Raw genomic sequence first — 22,675 nt, 5'->3', positions numbered from 1 at the left:
CTCAACACTGATACAAAGCATTGACGAGAACGCCAAGGATGATTCTGGTGTATCCAATAGCAGAGGGGGCAAAGGGCCCCTTTTCGCCTCTCCCTTGTCCTCGGAACTGTTGCTGATGTGGCGCTTTCTTCTCATGTGGTGGAAGGCCCTCGTCACCAAAACAAACTCCAAACTCCTGGTGGGGGTGGTGAAGGAGTCCATGTTTCCGCTCAGCGTTTGCACGCTCTCTGAAACACGCGCTCTTGGAACAAGATGGCCTCTTTAGTGTGGCGCTAGAACTTATGGGGAAGTGCTATGCTCTGATTGACAGAGGGTGTCACGGGAAGCTCTTAGAGGGGTCACACGACCAGCTTCCGGTCTGGTCAACGGGTCCCAGAACAGCACCCCCCGAATGGTGAAAGCGATTTGTGGGGTGGTCCTACAGGGAAAAAAACCCTCCTGATTGGTAGAGGGAGGCAGGGTGAGTTCTTAGAGGGGTCACACAACCCACTGCTGGGCGGGTCATCCGGTCCCGGAACTGCCCCCTGATTGGTCAAAGCAGTTCACGAGGCGGTCCTACAGGGAAAAAACCCCTCCTGATTGGTGGAGGGAGGTGGGGCGAGTTCTTAGAGGGGTCACATGACCCACTTCTGGGCGGGTCATCCGGTCCCGGAATTGCCCCTCCATTGGTCAAAGCGGTTCGCGGGGCGATCCTACGGGGAAAGCCCTTCCTGATTGGTAGAGGGAGGCGGGGCAAGTCCTTAGAGGGGTCACATGACACCCCTTACTTCCGGTCACCTGCCCCTCTTGACCCCGGATGTATTACCCCCAAGGGCGGGACTTCCGGTGACAGGGGACGGGCCTAATGGGGGTCACATGACATCCTTTTTAACTTCCGGTCACCTGTCCCTCTCGACCCGGATGTACTACCCTCCAGGGGCGGGACTGCCGGTGACAAGGGAGAAGGGACTTCCGGGGAGTCGGGGGGGTGGGGACTTCCGGATTCAGGGGGCGGGGCTAATGTTTGATTGATGGTAGGGCCCTTATACTACTCCCTTACCCCATGGAGAGCTAGCAGATATAGCGTTCAGTCACTGTAGCTGGCCGCATACCACCCATGTCTCGCTTCCCACCCAAGTATATGAGGTGCAAGCTGGAAACAGAAGCTGGCACAGACAGAGCACATTGTCCTCCAGCAATCCCCAGTGAAGCAATGGATGTGACAAGGTAGCAGGAGCTCTTTGTTCTATTTGTCTGTGCTTCATTCCCCGAGCACTCATCCAGGTCAGATGTCTCTTAGGACCTGAGTTGCCACCAGCTGGACAATGGGACTTGGGTCATTCTGTAGGACCTGGAGAGCTGGAATTACAGAGAATATGACTCACTTTTCATATAGTCACCTATGCCTGCAGTAGCTGGAGATTTAGTACCAGTGAGTACCAAGCTACAGAAGCTCTCTGTACAAACAAAGCTTTAGGTTCCTCCATTGGGATCCTTCCAAGCTCCAAACTGAGATGGAGGAGGGGGGAGAGGGGAGACCCTGACCCTACCAGAAACTCATCCAATTGGAAGGTGCTCCATTGACTCAATAGCTTCTGCTTTTAAGTTATTTTACATCTCCTGACAGAAATAAATCTGATGGTGTGGAGTTTGGGGTAGCAAAAAGTGGCTCCCAGGGAGCCGATGGAGCCCAAAGAGTGGATGACACAGGTTGGGAAGAGGCATTGCCAGGATAGCCAGGAGATGCACTGACTTATATCACACTGGCTGCAGTTTCCTCCAGGTACGTCTACACCGCAAAGTTAATTCAAAATAACAGCTGTTATTTTGAATTAACTTTAATAGCATCTATACATGCAAACCGCTATTTCGAAATTAATTCGAAATAGCAGAGCGCTTAATTCAAATTTGGTAAACCTCATTCTACGAGGAGTAACACCAAATTTGAAATAGCTATTTCAAATTAAGTGCTGTGTAGACAATTAATTCAAAATAGGGGGCCTCCAGCCCTTCCCAGGGAGCCCTGGTGGCCACTCTGGGCACAACCAGGAAAACTTACTCTCCTCTCCCCCTGGCCCCAGAGCCATTAAAGGGATAGACCCTGGCCCGTGCCAGATCCAAGCCTACCAGCCAAGAGCCAGCAGTGGCCACCGGGGCCCCTGAGCCAGTAGCCACAAAACGTGAGCCAGCAAGGCACTGGCAGCCAACCCTCCACTGCTCCTCAGGAGCAGTCTGCCAGCACCCAGGAGCCTGACAGGGGCTGGAGAAGGCGGGTGCCTTCCTGGTCCAGGGTGGAGATCATGGACCTTATTCAGGTTTGGGAGGGATGCCCCAGCATCCATGATCTCCGCACTAGACAGAGGAACACGGCCGTCAATGGCAGGATAGCTGCCAGCCTGGCCACCAAAGGCCACATGCGAACCCAGGAGCAGGTTTGCAGACAATCAAGTTGGTGCGGTGAGACCCCCAACCTTGGGCCCTGATCTTCCCTTCTCCTTTCTTCCCTTTGCTTCTCCCTTCCAACTTCCTCCTCCCAGGTTTCACCCTCCCCTCTCCCACCCACTCTATTCCTCTCTCCCACCTCCTTTTCCCAGTCTCCCCAGAGGTTCACCCTGTTGTTCAATAAACCCAGTTTCTATTTTTGAACATACATGTCTTTTATTTGACATCAGGAAGGGAGGCTAGGGAGGAGTAAGTAGATGGACGTGAGGGAGGAATGGGGCACGAGCCCCCGGTGGGGAGGACCGGGGTGGCTCTGAGGGCTCCTCGGGGTGGACACTCTCCTGCAGGGCCTCCTAGATCCTGACAGCCCCCCGATGGACTCCCCGGACGGTAGCCTGCAGCAAGTGCAGCTGGGCTGATGGCAACAACCCTACGAGACGCACCGGTGTGCCCAGGGGCAGCTCTGGCTCCATGTGGCCGAGTGCTGTGGTGTCCCGAGTGCAGGCACTCAGGGCACTCCAAGACAGGACTGCTTTGCTGTCCCTCATCGGGGTAGACAAGCGAGCGGGGAACCCTGAGAACTGTCTGTTCGGGGTGGGGGTAGGGTCCCGTGAAGCACGGAGCTCAGTTAGCCTGAGGCAGCAGCCCCACACACTATGTCCTAACCTGATGCCCTGCCAGCACTGGTTCCGGCCAGCCTGAACTTCGGTTCAGGGTCCACTCAGTGTGGACGCGCTATTTCAAAATAACAAAATGCTATTTTGAAATAGGTTTTGTGTATAGATGCATAATTCGAATTAGCTTATTTCAAATTAACTATTTCGAATTAAGTTAACTTGAATTAACGCTGTAGTGTAGACGTACCTCTTTCAGAGCAGACTAAAGCTGAATCTGTCCTTTGATGTGTGGCTGATGCACTTCACACCTGTGGTATCAGTTACTGCTTGCTTGTCAGCTAAATTTCTTTATAACTCACTAATGAATGGGATTTCACCTGTATTTGTTACTTACAGGTCAACAGATGTTCCATGTCCAGCCATTTCATATTCTTGGTGTCCGTATGTTCCAGGATGATGCCTAAATAAGCAGTGTAAAATAAACATCAATAAAAAACCTTCTCTTGTTAAGTGCAAGGTGATAACATTGGCCCTTTGGCTTCTATTGTGGGTCTAAGGTGAGTTGTAGGCAAGAAAATACTAGAAAAGTTTAGCGTCCACACTGAAGAGAATAAGAGAAAAAAATTAAGAATGTTTACATAAAACCTCATTTGCTTTAAACAATCTATGTTCCTCTTGCCACTGCTGTCAGTTAGTGGAGATATACTAGGACAGTGTATTAATCTAGTGGTGTGAACAAAGGGCTGGGGCCAGGAATAAGTGCGTACTAAGCAAGGATCTCACATGGATAAATTAATTAGGCCACAATGCTTGCCTGGCTTGCATGGGTGTGCTAAGGAAAGGATGGCACAGGGCCAAAGGGGAGGAATCTAGTGCTTCCTGGGCAAGGCAATCAGGAACCTGCAACAGCAGGCACTGTGTGGCGGTGGCCTGCCTACCTCCCAGTGATGAAGCACCAGTAAGGAACAGTGAACAACACTGAGCTTAGGTCTATAGTTTGAGTCCACACTAACTCTGACTACTAAAAATAGAGTGCAGGTCAGATGACAGAAGCAGTCGGAGGAGCTAGCCACCTTGAGAACAGACTTTTGGGTTTGGATGGGATCATCCTTGGAATAGTTAACCCCTCCTGCTACTCCTGCCACAGCTACTCTATTTTTAGCACACTAGTTTGATCGGAGAATAAACATACCCTACGTGACAGTGTGCCAGCCTCTGCTACTAAATGACTGCGCCATCTCAAAGCATTCAATTGCAAATTACAAATTCCTCCTAACACCACACTGGAGAAGTAGGAGAACATTAACATCTCCATTTATGCATGAGAAGTCACAGCACGGAGAGATTAATAGTAGCTCAGTGCTGCACACAGGGACTTTTTCTGTCTACCTCAAAGGGAATACCAAAAGGGACATGGCACACTTTCTCTCACCAGCTAACTTGGCTGCAGCTGCCCGGATCTCTTCCCAGCTGCTGCGGAAGTATCTGATGGTGGTTTTGTAAAAGTTCTCCAGTAGCTCAGCCTTCTCTTTGGCCTAGAGAAAATCAGGGACACATGAGCTCTCTCTGGCTAGAAATGCCCTTTGACTGCCAACACATGCCTTTACAAACCACAAGTAAACAGTCTGTGTTCCTCTTGCCACTGCTGTCAGTTATTGGACTCACTCAGACTTTTTTTTTTAATTTAAACAAGTAAATAGAAGAAAGGACAGGAGGCTGTGTAGAAGTGGGGAAAGTAGGAATCTAGGGCAGATTTACATTCCTTTCACCCTCAGTCCTGTATCCCACTCTAATAGGGTACGTCTACACTACAACGTTAATTCGAACTAACTTAGTTCGAATTACTTAATTCGAACTAAGCTAATTCAAACTAACGGATCTAGACTAAAAAACTAGTTCGAATTAGCATTTTACTAATTCGAACTAGCATGTCCACATTAAGTGGACCCTGAACCGGGCTTAAGGATGGCCGGAAGCAGTGCCGGCAGGGCATCAGAGGAGGACTTAGAGCGTGGAGATGCTGTCTCAGGCTAGCCGAGGGCTGTGCTTAAAGGGTCCCAACCCCCACCCCGGACAGACAGTTCTCAGGGGTGCCCCGCTTGCAAAGCAGTCTTGGCTTGGAGTGCCCGGAGTACCCACACTGGGCACATCACAGCACTTGGCCATCAGACCGGCTGCACTTGCCGCAGCCTGCCATCTGGGGAGATGGGGCAATTGGGGGGCTGCAGGAGAGCTTCCACCCCAAAAGCCCGCAGAGCCAGCCCAGTCCTCCCCATCGGGGGCGCGTACCCCATTCCTCCCTCAACTCCTTCCCCTTACCCTTCCCTAGCCCCTCTTCTTGATGTACAAAATAAAGGACAATTGTGTTCAAAAATGGAATCTGTCTTTATTGAACAAAACTGGGGGAGACTGGGAAAAGGGGGTGGGAGAGGGGAAGAGAGAGGGTGGCAGAGGGGAGGGCAACTAAAATGATCAGGGGTTGGGAACAGGTCTCATATGAAGAGAGGCTAAAGAGACTGGGACTGTTCAGCTTAGAAAAGAGGAGACGGAGGGGGGACAGGATAGAGGTCTCTAAAACCAGGAGTTGGGTGGAGAGGGTGCATACAGAAAAGTTCTTCATTAGTTCCCATAAAGAAGGACTAGAGGACACCAAAGGAAAGGAATGGGTAACAGGCTTCAAACTAGTAACAGAAAGTTGTTCTTCACAAAGCACAGAGTCAACCTGTGGAACTCCTTGCTGCAGGAGGCTGTGAAGGCTACAACTAGAACAGAGTTTAAAGGGAAGTGAGATCAAGCCATGGAGGTTGGGTCCATGGAGTGGTATTAGCCAGGGGGTAGGAGAGGTGTCCCTGCCCAAAGTTTGTGGAAGGCTGGAGAGGGATGGCACGAGACAAATGGCTTGGTCACTGTCTTCGGTCCATCCCCTCCAGGGTCCCTAGGGTTGGCCGCTGTCGGCAGACAGGCTACGGGATAGATGAACCTTTGGTCTGACCCAGGATGGCCATTGTATGCTCAGGGCTCAGGGTCGTGGGGTCTCAGTGGACCACCTTGATTTTCATGCACTCCTGCTCCTGGGTGGCCAGGCTGGCAGCTCTCCTGCCCTAGCCGGCCACCTTCCTGTGCCTAGTGTGGAGATCGTGGACGAGGTCCACGATGTCCGCACTAGCCCAGGAGGGAGCCCGCCTTTAGCGGTCCCGGGCAAGCTCCCAGGACCCGCCAGCCTGGTCCCGGGAAGAGGGGGAGGGCTGGGGGGCATCGGGTGGGTGGCTCGATCCGCACCAGGTGCAGGGTCTGCTGGCTGGGTGCTGGCAGGCTTGCACCTGGCACGGGCACCGTAGCCATCCCGTGCCCCTTTAAGGGGTCCGGGGCCGGGAGGGGGGCATAGAGTTTCCCTGGTGTTGGCCAGAGTGGCCACCAGGGAAACCTGGGGAGGGCTAGCCTCCCACTAGTTCGCATTAAGAGGCTACACAGCCCTTAATTCGAACTAGTAAATTTGAACTAGGCTTAATCCTCGTGGAATGAGGATTACCTAGTTCGAACTAAGCGCTCCGCTAGTTCGAATTAAATTCAAACTAACGGAGCGCTAGTGTAGCGCCTATGAAAGTTAGTTCGAACTAACGTCCGTTAGTTCAAACTAACTTTGTAGCGTAGACATACCCATAGATACTTACATTGCCCATCACACATTCCCCCTGCTTCTACATCACAAGCCTATGCTGTCAATAATCTCATATAATTCTATAGGTCACTCACAAGGTGTCTGCAGATATCCATCTGGAGCTCCTCAGGGTTCAGCTCGGTTCTGCAACTAAGATGCTCATTAAGTATAGTTTGGAGCCTCTTCAGTCCCAAAAATGGGGCACAGAGATGAAATGTAGCTCTGCACTCCTGAAAAAGAGGGTTGCACCATTGAATTGTTCCATAACACGTATTGTGCTCATTCAAATGGAACTCATGTCCTTGACTGCTCATCTACCCCAAGAATAAAAGGGATTCCCCTGAAGTAATAGACAGAAAATATGCCAGCATGACTTTAATAGGGGGAAAGGGATTCTACTTCTGGAGTATTGCATCCAATTCTGGGCACCCCATTACTTAAAACATGTTGATACATTGGAGAAAGTCCAACGGAGGGCAACAAAAATGATTAGGAGGCTGGAACACATGATTTACAAGGAGAGGCTGAGGGATTTGGGATTATTTAGTCTTCAGAAGAGAAGAGTGAGGGGAGCTTTGATAGAAGGCTTTAACTACCTGAAGGGGGATTTCAAAGAGGATGGAGAGAGGCTGTTCTCAGTGGTACTAGATGACTGAATGAGGAGCAATGGTCTCAAGTTACAGTGGGGGAGGTCTAGGTTGGATATTCGGAAAAACTATTTTACTAGGAAGGTGGTGAAGCACTGGAATGGGTTACCTAGGGAGGCAACGGAACCTCTAAATCTAGAGTTTTCAAGTCCTAGCTTGACAAAGCCCTGGCTGGGATTGTTTAGTTGTGGCTGGTCCTGTTTTGGGCAGGAGGTTGGACTCAGTGACCTCCTGAGGTCTCCTCCAAACCTATGGTTCTATGATTTTATAATACTGAAAACTGGAGATAGCAGCAATGTTTTTTCAGAACAGATGTAGCTATGAAAGCTGCTTCACTAGGCATAGCTGTGATCTTTCCTCTGTTGTGGGGAGGCAGGAACGTGGGGTGCAGAGATAGGCAGGAATGAACTCTTGGGATCAGACCCATGACCTATCCTGAACTCCAGTGAGACAACCCTGGCTGCTAAGGACCAGCCTGTCTGGGATTGACTCAAAAGGAGGGCAATGAACTGAGGGAAGAATTTAGGTCTCCACTGCAGGAAGGAATAGCAGAGCTCCCCTGGCAACAGGAGGAAGATTCTTTTTGCTTAGTATTTAAGTCACTGTCATTCTTACCATTGAAACTTCAGGGCTTGGATCTTGCAGGTGCAGCAGAAGCGAGACCCAGCTCTGTCTAACCTGCTTGGCAAAATAGTCCTTCCATTTTCTCTTTGCAGAGCTGGCCAGGATACCAAACAGGACAAAGGCCAATGCACGAAGAGTGTTGTCCTTCTATAGCCAAGAAAGCCACACAGGTTGGTAACGAAGAGATAACCACATCATGTATCTAGCACAGCTGTCTCTTCTACATTAGAGTAGAGTGATTCCAACTACAGAAGTTTAGAAGAACTGGAATTAATCACGTTTGGGCCAAATGTGTTGATTCTTCAAAATACTTAGAAGACAGTTCAATTTTGACAAAATTCTTCCAGAAGCCAAGTAGGGGTACTTGGTCAGCTTCTTGGTGACCCATCTAGCAGGCTAACTGAGATCTTGGGCTTCCTGGCCCTCACCTTCAGAACAGCCTGTCTGGCAGGCTGACAAGGAGCCAGGAAATGTGCACCCTGGCACCTCTAATTCCCAGTGTTTCCAGGTTCCCTGTCTCCAGCATAGTCTGCCAGTAGACTGCCCTCAGGCAAGGCTCCCAGTAGAGCTGGGTTGAGAATAGTATTACTGTTTCACAAAGAGATTTGAAATTTGGGCTGGGGGGTGTGTCCCCCAAATAGGAACAAAACCAAAATTTGAAATCTCAAACTTCTCTGCAAAATGGAATAATTTCAACCAGGTGACATAAAAATCGTATGGAGCAGGCCCAAAACAGTCTATTACACCCTGTATGCCCATTTTCCTTGTTATGCAGCTACCTAATCTAGTATTCATACTTCCTTTGCCATTCTCATTGGAAATAAAGATGAACAGAAGGGTGAGACTGAAGGAGCAGGGATGGCATCCTCATTTTCTTAATTCTCTGCTCCGCCATAAAACACATCTCTTCCCTAAGGCCTAAAATCACTTCATTCTGACATGAACAATGCCCAGTGAGGACACATCATGCATTGTAAATGGAGCCTCATCAATGTCAGCTGAACTGGGGTTGAAGGCTTCTGTTCACGTACATTATCGAAGTACTTCCGGATCTCTATGGTGAGGTCTCTGAAGGAAGAACCTATGTCCTTCCCTTTCAGCTCCTTCAGGACTTTGGCCAGTGCCTTCATGCATTCGACAATGATTTCAAAACTGAAAGTCTCTTCTAAAGTCCTGATCAGTGTCTCCAGAAGAAACTTCTTGTACTTTTTCACCTGTTCAGACATATGACATTAAAAAACACTTTCCACTAACCACATTTCTAATATGTTTTTTTAGCAATTATGAAGCAGTGGGAATTTCATCTGCCCCCTAGTGACCTATAGCTATATTTTACATCAGGTACTAGCTACAATAAGCCAAACTCTGTGCCATATTACACCTATGTAATCCTATTAGATTTCTAATTACTTAGATTTGAAGGCCAAAAGGGACCATTGTGACCTCCTTCACAACACAGAACCTCCCCAAAATAATGTCTGTTTGACTAGAGCACCTCTTTTAGAAAAACAGCCCATCTTGTTTTTAAAGTTGCTACTGATAGAGAACCCACCACAACCCTTGGTAAATGGTTCCAATGATTAAAATTACCGTTAAAATGTATGCCTTACTAGCAGTCTGAATTAGTTTAGCTTCATTCCTCCCCCCCCCCCCCCATTGAATCTAAAGGCACATTTTCTAGCCCTTTGAAAATTCTTGTGACTCTTCTCCAATTTATCAGCATCCTTCTTGAATTGCAGGCATGATCCTGACATAGTATTCTAACAGTTCTCACACCAGTGCCATAAGCAGAGGTAAAATAACTTCTTTATTCTTATTCAGAATCCCTCTGTCTATGCCTCCGAGGATCACCTCAGCTCTTTTGGTCACAGCTTTGTACTGGGCGCTTACGTTCAGCTGATTATCTATCATGATTTGAGTTTTTTAGTGTCTCTGTTTCCTGGAATAGAATCTCTCTCATCTTGGAAGTATGGCCTACACTCTTCATTCCTAGGAGTATACATTTACATATGATCATATTAAGTACATATTGTTTCCTTATGCCCAGCTTACCAAGGGAACCAACCTGCTGTGTATTGACTGCAAAGAGGTTCCAGGGGTATGAGAGAGCAGAAGTTGGCCTAGTGCATTGTGCATGGCCTCTGTAAATCCTGAGCAATTGTTTCCTTTAGTTTCTCTAGTTATGCTGCATTGTATTCAGTATTCTATCTTACCTTCTCAGGTGCCCCATAGACTACATTTCCCAGGCCTCTTACAGCCATTCGACGGACAATCCAGTTATTGTCCTCTAACCTTTCTTCTAAGATGTGTAAGACAGACTTAATCAACCTCTTCTCCCTGAGTATGGGATCAGTCATTAGCTGAAAGAAAATCAACATGTCCATTAGCTCTAATATGTTCATTAAGATAGCGAATATAATTTGAGGAGACACGTAATACACTGTAATTTATTATTCTATACGAATGAGTACTGTGTTAAAAACATGGATTTTTCCTTTTAGGCACTATAATGGGTGATTGCTCATCCCTTGAGAGCCTCTCAGTGACTGCATTTGATACCACAGTCCTTTTCTCGCCCAGGTGCATCCTGCCAGTCGATCTTAGTGAGTCTTCCATGGCTCAGCCCTCTGGCCAAGTCCCAAAGTCCAAACAAATGCCTTTTAGGTCCTGTTGCCCTCACTAGGGTCTTCAGCCCCAACTCTGGACCCTTTATATTCTGTTCTTTGTTCAACCTCTCCATAAGCCCTGTCCCCTTGGGTGTGTCTAGACTACATGCCTCCTTCGACGGAGGCATGTAGATTAGCCAGATCGGAAGAGGGAAATGAAGCCGCGATTAAAATAATCGCGGCTTCATTTAAATTTAAATGGCTGCCCCGATCTGCCGATCAGCTGTTTGTCGGCAGATCGGGGGAGTCTGGACGCGATGCCCCGACAAAGAAGCCTTTCTTCATCGACACAGGTAAGCCTCGTGAAACCAGGCTTACCTGTGTCGATGAAGAAAGGCTTCTTTGTCGGGGCATCGCGTCCAGACTCCCCCGATCTGCCGACAAACAGCTGATCGGCAGATCGGGGCAGCCATTTAAATTTAAATGAAGCCGCGATTATTTTAATCGCAGCTTCATTTCCCTCTTCCGATGTGGCTAATCTACATGCCTCTGTCGAAGGAGGCATGTAGTCTAGACACACCCCTTCATCGGGTTTATGCCACTGGGGAACCTGGGCCTGCCCACTACTCTTGGTTCCAACCTAGAAATAGCAGCGAGTCATTGCTTCATTTCAGTTTATTGCTACTTTTTCCTTGGGTTCTTCCTATGGGGCCACTTTCAGTTTCTCCCTCAAATTATATGTTTAAGGCTCGTAAGGACTCTCTCTCTGCAAATTCAGCTTCAGAAAATGCTGCCTGAAATAAACCCCTGTGAATTGGTTTGGCCAGAGAATAGCATCCTTTCTTGGCCCTCCACTTCCTGAAAGAAACTGACCTAATAAAGCCCTGTAGCTCCATATATCTGAGCCAGCTGGGCTCTGATTGGCAGCTTTCATGAGGCCTCTCTAGGCAGACCTTGAAAACCCACGTTTGTGACTCCTTTCCTAGGTGGGGTGTAGAAAGATTTTGGGGCACAAACAGATTCCTAGAACCACCAGATGAGCCTCTAAAATAGCGACTTAGCGTAAATGTGAAATATGACACAGACGTTATAGCAAGGCTGTGGAGAGGGAGGATGCTCCAGTAGTTAGCAGCCTAGGACTTAGGAGGTTCCAGTTCAATTTCCTGCACCCTCAAAGACTTCCTAGATGATGTTGGGCAAGTCACTTAGGCCTTCTGTGCATCAGTTTCCTGTTTGCAAAATGGGACTAATAGTGTTTCCCTGCCTCACAGGGGTATTGTAGGGATACATACTTTTAAAGAGTTTTGAGGCACTCAGATACTACATTATCATTTTGAAGTACTCAGATAATACAAGTTTCTAAAAGGATGTTTTAAGGAAGATGGAGAAAAATTGTTCTCCTTGGCCTCTAAGGATAGGATAAGAAGCAATGAGCTTAAATTACATCAAGGGAGGTTTAGGTTGGACAGCAGGAAAAACGTCCTGCCTGTCAGGGTGGTTAAACCCTGCAATAAATTGCCTCAGGAGGTTGTGGAATCTGCATCACTAGAAATATTTAAGAGCAGGTTAGACAAACACCTGTCAGGGATGATCTAGACTGTGCTTGGTCCTGCCGTGATGGCTGGGGATGGGACTCGAAGACCTCTCAAGATCCCTTCCAGTTCGAATGTTCTATGAATCTATTATTCTACATTAATGAGAATCTAAGATAGATGTTAATGTATTTGTATGTTGCTTATTTTATAGTATTAGGACACTAGATTCATTTAGAAGATTTGCTGAGCTAGACCAAAATCAGGAGCTGTTGGTTAGTATTAGCCCTAGGAATTGTCAGAAAAGGTCTAGTAACTCAAATTCTATGGCTACATCTACATTGGCATGATTTTGCGCAAAAGCAGCTGCCTGTCTACACTGGCGGGGAGTTCTTGCGCAAGAACACTGACATTCTAATGTCTAAAATCAGTGCTTCTTGCGCAAAAACTATGATGCTCCCGCTCAGGAAAAAGCCCTCCTGTGCAACTGTTCTTGCGCAAGAGGCCAGTGTAGACAGGCCACATTAATTTCTTGTGCAAGAAAGCCCAATGGCTTTCTTGCGCAAGAGAGCGTCTACACTGGCACGGATGATTTTGCACAAAAGCGCCTCTTAGCGCAACAGCACATGCCAGTGTAGACGCTCTCTTGCGCAAATATTCTAACGCAAAAACTCTCGCGTTAAAAGTATGGGTATGTCTACACTACAAAGTTAATTCGAACTAACAGCCGTTAGTTCGAATTAACTTTAATAGCGGCTATACATACAAACTGCTAGTTCGAATTTAAATCGAACTAGCGGAGCGCTTAATTTGAACTAGGTAAACCTCATTCTACGAGGAGTAACGCCTCGTTCGAATTAAGTAGTTCAAATTAAGGGCTGTGTAGCCACTTAATTCGAACTAGTTGGAGGCTAACCCTAATCAGGTTGCCCTGATGGCCACTCTGGGCCAAACCAGGGAAACTTTTCTGCCCCTCTCCCAGCCCCAGAGCCCTTAAAGGGGCACGGTTTGGCTACAGTGCCTGTGCCAGTGGCAAGCCTGCCAGCACCCAGCCAGCAGACCCTGCACCTGGCATGGCATGAGCCAGCCACCCGCTGCCACCCAGCCCTCCGCCTCTTCCCAGGACCAGGTTGGCGGCTCCTAGGAGCCTGCCCAGGGCCACAAGAGGCAGGTGCCCGCGTGGTCTAGTGCGGAGATCGTGGACATTATCGAGGTTTGGGGGGGGAGGCCTCCAGCGTCCACGACCTCCACACTAGGCACAGGAATGCAGCCGTCTAGGGCAGGATAGCTGCCAGCCTGGACACCAAAGGCCACATCCAAATCCAGGAGCAGGTTTGCATGAAAATCAAGTTGTTCCAGTGAGACCCCCGACCCTGAGCCCTGCGCTTAGAACATAAGAACATAAGAATGGCCGTACTGGGTCAGACCAAAGGTCCATCTAGTCCAGTAGCCTGTCTGCCGACAGCGGCCAACACCAGGTACCCCAGAGGGGATGGACCGAAGACAATGACCAAGCGATTTGTCTCGTGCCATCCATCTTCAGCCTTCCACAAACAGAGGCCAGGGACACCATTCCTACCCCCTGGCTAATAGCACTCCACGGACCCAACCTCCATGAATTTATCTAACTTCTCTTTAAACTCTGTTATAGTTCTAGGCTTCACATCCTCCAGTGGCAAGGAGTTCCACAGGTTGACTATAAGAAGAACTTTGTGTGAAGAAGAACTTTCTTTTATTAGTTTTAAACCTGATGTCCATTCATTTCATTTGGTGTCCTCTAGTCCTTATATTATGGGAACTAATGAAGAACTTTTCTTTATGCACCCTCTCCACACCACTCATGATTTTATAGACCTCTATCATATCCCCCCTCAGTCTCCTCTTTTCTAAGCTGAAAAGTCCCAGTCTCTTTAGCCTCTCTTCATATGGGACCTGTTCCAAACCCCTAATCATTGTACTTGCCCTTTTCTGAACCCTTTCCAAGGCCATATCTTTTTTGAGGTGAGAAGACCACATCTGTACACAGTTCTGAAGATATGGCGTACCATAGTTTTATACTTCCCCTCCTCCTTCTTCCCCTGGCTTCCCCCTTCCAGCTCCCTCCTCCCAGGTTTCCACCTCCCCTCTCCCACCCTCTTTCTTCCCCTCTCCCACCTCCTTTTCCCAGTCCCCCAGAGGTTAACTCACCCCCCCCCCACCCCCAGTTTTGTTAAATAAAGAGAGTTTCTATTTTTGAACACGTGTCCTTTATTTTTTACATCAGGAAGAGGGGGCTCGGGAAGGGTAAGTGGAAGGAGGTGAGGGAGGAATGGGGCACGAGCCCCCGATGGGGAGGACTGGGGTGGCTCTGCGGGCTCCTCGGGGTGGAAGCTTTCCTGTAGGGCCTCCTGGATCCTGACAGCCCCCTGATTGACCTCCCCCAGATGGCAGCCTGCGGCAAGTGCAGCCGGGCTGATGGTCGAGTGCTGTAATGTGCCGAGTGTGGGCATTCAGGGCACTCCAAGACAGGACTGCTTTGCTGTCCCCATCGAGTTAGACAAGCAAGCGGGGAATCCTGAGAACTGTCTGTCCGGGGTGGGGGTCGGGTCCTTTTAAGCACAGCCCTCGGCTAGCCTGAGGAAGCAGCTCCACACCTTAAGTCCTAACCTGATGCCCTGACGGCACTGGTTCTGGCCAGCCTTGACTTCGGTTCAGGGTCCACTCAATGTGGACATGCTATTTCGAATTAGCAAAATGCTAATTCGAATTAGTTTTTAGGTCTAGATGCACTCATTTGAATTAGCTTATTTCGAATTAACTAATTCGAATTAAGTTAAATTGAATTAGTGCTGTAGGTTAGACATACCTTATTTGCGCAAAATCTTGCCAATGTAGACGTAGCCTATCTATATCTTTCTCACTCTCTCTTAACCAGCAACTAGAATAGGCAGCTAGGCCAGGCTAGTATAGACCCCAAAAATAACAAAGAGAAAATGATTAAGAAAGGTGTAATGAAGTTCCTTGTGAGATTTCCTTACAAAGGACACATTCTACTATCTAAAATGAATTCCTATGAAGTGAACTGTACAACTCCTCAGAGAAAGGTAAACAACAGATAACAGCCTAATGGTGGAACTGCTCATACCTGAGCAAAGAAAGCTGTGCTGGTGACTCGCTGATTTTCTGATGGGGAATTTACCCAGGGGAGGAGGCTCTGTATGATCTCCACTGTTATTAGTCCAGATCTTTGCAGAACACTGGAAGACAAAAGGAACCACTTATGGGGCAGACTGTGCACTTCAAAAGCTTAGCTGCTATGACCATACAACTCTAAAACCTACGCATGGAAGCTCTGTGTTTCTCACCCAGGACACCCCGCACAAAGCTATACCTGAAAGTTCCCTGTCAGTCACTCTATTTGTTGCCGATCCCTGAGGATGAAATGCTGTCTCCTAGATCTCTTACCTCACCAGCAAACACACCCCCTCGTGGTGAGTCTGCGGATTTTCAAGAAGCATCCAAGTTCTCTGCTTCCAGAGTGTTCTTATCAGCTTCTCATTCACAGCCTTGAGAAGCACAGCCTCTAATGCTTCAATAGAAAGCCTGGGGGAAAAGAGGCACAGAACTGTAGTAACCAATAGAAAGGCACAGCCTAAGCAGTCAGGAAACCCCAGTTACTTGTCAGGGCTGTTGTTCATTGACAGTTCATCCATTGACAGTGTCCTGGGGACCACTGTTTTTGGAAGGACTTAATTCCAGGAGGTATTTCAGTCTCATACATCTCATATTACTAGTGTTGCTATGGACAACATTTTGCAGTCACTTTCTCCTATCTGCAAGGCGTATGGGCACTAGCACAGTACAGTAATATGGAAAAAATTCACAATCAGACCCCAAAAGCTGGGACACAGAGAGATTAGTGATCACTAATGGATATTTTGGGGCCCTATGTCCAGCGAGATGTGACAGGGTGCTGAGAGCTTGTACTTGGGGTCAGCACTCTGGTAACTACTAGTACTAATTAGCTTCCCCAGAGAAAGCCTAATTGGATAGAAATGTACCTGATTGCCTGGCTAGAGTGGGGCTATAGAATCAACAAACCTATTATCCCATTAATAAGGAATCTGCCTAAAGGGACACACAGAGGAGTGTTTGAGGGAAACAGAGAGCAAAAGAGACAAATGCTAGGAGAGCCTTTCAAAGGGAGTTCTCTGAATGGAAACACTTTCCCTCCATCTGGAGGAGGGACTAGAAAGCTGAGATATAATGTAACGGTGCTATGCATGGACAGGCGGATTAAAACACTGCACATAGTCTACACATCGGTATGTACAGACAAGAAAGTCTCAACACGGGCAACGACTCCTCCGAAGTTTGGAGAGTTTTATGACAGGAAATGGAAACCAGCCACAGAAGGTAGCGTTCTGCAAAGTGGGGCCTGAAAATAACCCTGATGTAGTTTTGGCTACCCTTAAAAGAGCAGCAGGTGGACCTGTGAGACACAGAGCAATGTGTGCCCTTCAACTGACACCACACAGCAGTGCGGATGGGAGGAGCTGCTGGTGCAGGACACTGGTTCCCAGGCATGACAGGGCCATGCGCCTCTCTGTTGGTCACAATGGCTCTTGGGAGCAGAGCCCTGTGGATGTGTAGAACCCAATGTCTATCTGCAGATCTCCGTGTCCAGGGGTAGATGTTTGTATTCGCGCAGGGCTCTAACCATTTTTTGCCTGTATTCTAACTCATTATCACTGACATCTCTGTTCTTTGATAATATACCAGTTCTTGTTTTCCCTATAAATACATCTAAGTGTTGTATGTTTTCCAGAGCTGAGTTCTAAAGTATAAGTGTAAGCAGGGGCTGAACTACTGCTTGCAATCAGCCAGCGAAAAGGAGAGACTACACCACATTTTGGGGGTGGGCATGCTCACTCAAATTGTTTAGCCCTGTAAGATAATTAACTGTTGATATGTAAATACAGGCCTGTCTGATAATTAACTGCTTCATGCTGGGATGGGGAAGGAATCTGGGGTGTGGTTATATAAATCCAATTCAGCCAGGGCTCATGGAGGACTGGTTGTCAGAATGGAATGTGATGTATTGTAACTAATTTGGCTGTTGTGGGGTCACAAACCATGCTACCCCTAAATGTAGGAACTGTAAAATATGACACCAGTGCTTGCAGGAGAGACACCATCATTGTAAGGGGTCTCAGATAAACAAGCCTCCCCCTTCCAGAGCTGAGTGAACTGAGTTGGGGACAAAGGGCTTGAGCCAGCCTGCTTCATGCCTGCCAGGTGTCAGCTGTAAGGCTGGTTCAACCTGTCTCTCTCCTCCTCCCCCCCCCCCCCCCGCCTTCTAAGGGTAGACCTAAAGCAGACTCCATTAGGAGTCTTTTTGTTATTCCAGTGGAAGCTGGAATCTTTTTGCCAGCCTAGGTGGTAGCTAAAGAGTTGAAATCACTAAGAGCTGAAGTCACTGGTTTGGCCTGGAGCCAGACCCATTGCGGCCAGCAGAGGGGCTGGTGGGAGAGACCAGAGGGTGGCCAGCAGGGCAGCTGGAGAGGAGCAGTGGCAGGCAGCCAGCAGAGCGGCTGGTGGAGCAGCAGACCACAAGAGCAGCACGAAGGTGGCATGGCCTCAGGCTCAATGGGTGGAGTCATCAGGGTGATGTGTCTGGGACTGTACTGACAGAGCTGTAAGTGGGGCGTTTGAAGTGGGGTATGGAGAAAGTTTGGGTAGGTGAATGGGACCCTTACATTGTTGGACTAGTGAGCCTGAGGGGCAAAGGACATTGCTCAATCCATTTGAGCTGGGATGGTTACTCGTGGGTTGGTTATGAACTCTGGCTGTGGTATTTTCCCAAGCTAATGCCATGTGACCTCTCTCTCTCTCTCTTTCATTAAAAGTTTCTTTTCTACACTCAGACTCTGTGCTTGCAAGTGGGGAAGCATTGCCTCTCAGAGGCGTCCAGAGGTGTGTGAATTTCCCAAGCTACTGAGTGGGGGCTCAAGACTGTTGTGTGTGAGATGGATGAAAAGGGAGTGTGTTTGTGTGTGTGTGGGGGGGGGGGTTATTTGTTGTGTGCTGAGCTTGTGTTTCTCTGTTTGTCTGTTTGTTTGTTTGTTTGTTTGTTTGTTTGTTTGTTTGAAGGAGCTTCTAAAAGGTTTGAAATCTAGAAGCCTATGTTAATTGGCTGAGCCTCAGTCGGGGGAGGGGCTACCAGAGCTATATAAGCCTGTGAGTCCGCGAACAGGGAGCTTGGAGAGGGACTTTGGAGTGGGAGTTTAGAGGGCACTAGTGACTTCTGATCTTCTTTAAACCTAACTTTTATAATAATCTATATTCCAGAGATTTAATAAGCCCAGTTTTTACTTAAATTTATTCATAAAAAAATGGAGACAGAAGCCCAGCAGCGGAGTGGGGGCTATCCTGTTTATTACGTCGAGTGTAACATGTATGATTACCTGCCCTGTGGGCGAGTGGCGTATGTGTGCACCTGTTGCAAGGAGCTCCTGGCCCTCAGAGACCGAGTTCGGGCTTTGGAGGCCAGGGTGGCTGAACTGGAGGAGCTAACAGAGGTAGAGAGCTATGTTGATGAGACTTTCCAGGACACTGTAGTACTGTCCCACCTCCAGTCTGAGAGTCCCAGTGCTCTTAAGGAGGATGAAAGTCTCAAGGGAACAGAGAATTCAATGGGAGCAGAGGGAAACCATCCCGTAGTTGGGACCCTCCTTCCCGAGGATGTTGCGGTATCCTCTCGCACCAACGATACCTCTGAGGGGGAGGGAATGCCAGATGTTAGGAAGAGGCAGGTGTTAGTAGTGGGTGATTCGATCGTTAGAAACATAGATAGTTGGGTTTGTGATGACCAGGAGAACTGTATGGTCACTTGACTGCCTGGTGCAAAGGTTGCAGATCTCTCGAGGTATCTAGATAGACTTATGTCTAGTGCTGGGGAGGAGCCGGTGGTCGTGGTACATGTAGGTATCAATGACATAGGGAAGGGTAGGAGAGATGTCCTGGAGGCCAAATTTAGGTTGCTAGGAAAGAGACTGAAATCCAGGACCTCTATGGTGGCATTCTTGGAAATGCTTCCAGTTCCACGCGCAGTACCAGGTAGGCAGGCAAAGCTTCAGAGTCTCAATGCATGGATGAGACGATGGTGTAGGGAAGAGGGGTTTGGATTTATCAGGAACTGGGGACACTTTTGGGAGAGGGGGAGCCTATACAGGAAGGATGGGCTCCACCTAAACCAGGGTGGAACCAGACTACTGGCACTAAACATTAAAAGGCCGTAGAGCAGTTTTTAAACTAAGAGATGGGGGAACGCTGATTGGTGCGGAGATGCACGTACATCGCAGGGAGACTTCTCTTAGAGGAGAATCCGTTGATAGAGATTCTCTAAGCTGTAGTCAGAAAGAGAGGACAAAGAGACTGAGGCCTGAGGAGGCCTAGATAGTAGTGTTTGTGTTGCCAGAGCTTGGTGGTTTCAGGGAACTGACCTATAGCAAGCACAAACAAGACTTTCTCATATTAAAAGCAGGTGATGGTAAGGTGCCTCATAACCCTGAGAACTCCTGGGGAGTGTCACACAAATAGACTGGGATTCTCTTTGTTTTGCTCCCTTTCTTCTAATTACCTGCAAGGGTTGCCCTCACATAGTTGTTGTCCTTTTCTGAATAACCTCCTTCGGCTGCTCATCCTGGGCAAAGGCATCTTTTGTCTTAGGGTTTGGCTGATCTGCTGCAGGAGAACAGTAAACAACTCCGGGAACAGCTCCTGCACAGTTTTGCTCAGCTGCAATGCTGACACCACTTCAAAGATGGCACATGTTGCCTGAAAGGAGAGCATGGTAAAAGAAGAGGTCTCTTCCTAACACTATCACACTCTCTCCCCTTCTGATACCTGCTGGACTAAATTCTCACTCCTGTCACTAACTTGATGAATGACCGAGAGCAATTCACTCCATGTGTGCCTTAGCGTCCCATATCTGTAAAAATGTGTACGACCTATCAAGGCATGTTGTGAGTTGTACAAAACATGTGCAAAGCACTGTAAGAAATCTGATTCAAAGACTTTCTAATTGCCAGATAGTATTAAGTGAATCAGCCACATACTCTAAATCTGCCATCTGTTGTTCCACAGAAAGCACAGCTGGAATCCAGGAAACAGTACTTCAGAAAAGAAGTGCCCATATGACAATATTATACCACTCATCTAGCTTTCCATCAGCATGTTTGTCACAAGGCAGAGAAATACATGTCTGTCGTCTAACTTACTGTGAGAGGTTCAGCAGCTGCTAAATGCAGGTCAGTTTTTGTCTCTGAGGTCATCCTTCCTTCTTGGCTTGTTGGAGTCTTTATTTTTTCTATTAGGACCTTCAGGACTTGAGGGGCGAGCAAGGGATCTGTCCCCAGAGATCTCCACAGCTCAGTGGTGTCACTGCAATTTAACATAAGTTATATGTGACCCCTGGAGACTTTTGTGGCTCTGACTATATGCATCATATTCAAGTAAAGAACACATTTTCTCCTTGACTATGATCAGGGCTCACCAACCGCGCTGTCCGGCGAACTGTGCATGCACAGATCGTTCTGCGCATGCACAGGTCGCCCGAACCCGGCTCTTCCAGGTTACAATCTACACGCCATGGGTGAGTAGATTGTATTATTTGTCAAGCCCTGCCTATGATGAGCAAGTTCAGAGTGCTGTCCTCCTTATATGGTCCTCATGTTTTACATATTGAGTTTCTAGTTACAGAACTAAGTTAAGTTACATTTCAGGTTACATTTCTACAGTGCATGACTATTTTGGGATCCTGGAGGTATCCCGAAATAGCTACCCCACATTTACACAAGCAGCCCGTTATTTTGAAATATTTTTCAAAATAATGGGCACACTATTTTGCCATCCCAAGAAACTTTGTTGCATGAGGGATAAGGGATGGCTTGAAATAGCGCATTATTTCGACATTTGGTGCTGTGTAGAAGCGCCACATTTCAAAATAGGCTATGCAAAATATGATACGCAATTTGCGGAGTGCAAATTGTGCATCTTATTTCAAGTTTAGGGTGCTGTATAGACACAACCCTAGTCTTACTGCACCATAATCATTAATGCTAGACTTCAGAAGGAAAGGACACAGAGCTCTAATCACAGTTCCTGTTTTCCTACTTCTCAGTAGATATGGAATCATGAGCATATGATGCCCAAAGATCTGGGGCCTGGGAGACAAGTTGAAGAAAGAAAAATGATCTTCCTACTAACTGGATGTACAACTACGAGAACAAATATTTGTGGCTAGCCCATGACCTCTTCACAAATGGCATTCCCTGGCCTCTATTTGCCAGAATGGGCATGTTCTGTTCACTCCCTATGGGGCACCTGGCATTGGCCACTGTCTGAAGACAGGATCCTGGGCTAGATGGACATTTGGTCTGACCCACTACAGCCGTTCTTATGTTCTTAGATTCCAGCACTGATGACTGATAATTCAGCTAGGGATGTTTGAATGAAATGATAGATATGCTTACCGCCCTGTCTTTAAGTACCAAGAATGACAACTCCATTCCAGCAGCCATACCCTTGCTGATACCAAAAGCCTGGTACCCTATCCTTGCTAATCAGCCAGGAATTTGGATTTGAAGCTTTCATGCTACCAGAAAACGAACAGTCACTGGCAATTTCCAGGGTGATGTTAGTTCAGGGGTCTGGAGAAGCAAAAATCCACTCCAGTGATGCCAGTAAAGGGAAGTCTTTAGGATGCCAAAGCAACTATTAATTAATGGAAACAGAATGACACTTAATTTCTCCCTGCACCCACCTTGACATGGTCTTGGACCTTTCTGCAGAAAGACCCAAGCTATTAACCTTTAGGAATTATCTCAAACTGTCTGTGGCTTAAATGAAGCCTTACATCTTCCAGTGAAGCCGTGGGATCCATGGTTACCAAAATGAACACTGTAAGGAGCAGTATATACCTGTCCATCGGCAGACGTTTGATGAGGAGGCTGAAGATCACTGCCTCTAGGTGATGGTGAGCTAGAATGGACACTGACTCCACCAGGAACTGCCTCAAGCTACCCTGCTTGATGGTAGGCATATGAAGATATATTCTACTCAGGATATCTGGCACCTGGACAGAATAAAACCAGAAAAAATGTCCCTTTTCCATTCTCTCCATTCATTCTGCAGAACCAAAACGTTTATTTAGTCGTTCAGCAATTTGCTGTTCTTGTAGAAAATCCTCCCTTCAAAAAACAAGTATTTAGACATGGCTGCATAGATTTAACCCACAAAAATTATACATATCTCTGCCCATACCTGGCTGCAACACCGGGTTAAGACATGCTGAGGCCCGAAGCTATGTCAAGTTAAAGAGGCCTCATTGCATTTCCAAAAAAAACCATGTATTATTCTAACAGAAAGGAAAATGAAAATAGAAATAATAAAGTTATCTATCTATCTATCTATCTATCTATCTATCTATCTATCTATCTATCTATCTATACATAGGCAAAGAGGCAAGTAAAAACTAGCAATTTTGGGGTATTTTTAGAGACCCCTCATTATCTGAGGCCCTAAGATA

The 22,675-nt window shown here is 47.5% G+C and overlaps 1 protein-coding gene and 1 long non-coding RNA gene across 2 annotated transcripts; both read right to left on the bottom strand.

The window, feature by feature from the left end:
• Nucleotides 1–540: 540 nt before the first annotated feature.
• On the bottom strand, nucleotides 541–15,674 carry LOC142819875 (protein maestro-like). Its single transcript, XM_075908521.1, has 9 exons — nucleotides 15,550–15,674; nucleotides 15,230–15,341; nucleotides 10,181–10,327; nucleotides 8,999–9,181; nucleotides 7,959–8,114; nucleotides 6,792–6,926; nucleotides 4,471–4,573; nucleotides 3,433–3,498; nucleotides 541–1,338 (listed from the first exon to the last, which is right to left on the bottom strand). The coding sequence occupies exons 1-9, from the start codon at nucleotides 15,600–15,602 to the stop codon at nucleotides 1,265–1,267; spliced, it is 1,029 nt and encodes a 342-aa protein (XP_075764636.1). The 5' UTR covers nucleotides 15,603–15,674; the 3' UTR covers nucleotides 541–1,264.
• Nucleotides 15,675–19,734: 4,060 nt separating this feature from the next.
• On the bottom strand, nucleotides 19,735–22,214 carry LOC142819967 (uncharacterized). Its single transcript, XR_012897662.1, has 3 exons — nucleotides 22,068–22,214; nucleotides 20,367–20,529; nucleotides 19,735–19,923 (listed from the first exon to the last, which is right to left on the bottom strand). It is a non-coding gene; the product is annotated as an uncharacterized LOC142819967 (long non-coding RNA).
• Nucleotides 22,215–22,675: the final 461 nt, after the last annotated feature.

The sequence above is a fragment of the Pelodiscus sinensis genome, chromosome 25, assembly GCF_049634645.1.
Source record: "Pelodiscus sinensis isolate JC-2024 chromosome 25, ASM4963464v1, whole genome shotgun sequence".
Lineage (NCBI taxonomy): Eukaryota > Metazoa > Chordata > Testudines > Trionychidae > Pelodiscus > Pelodiscus sinensis.
This window is presented reverse-complemented; position numbering and strand designations above follow the sequence as displayed.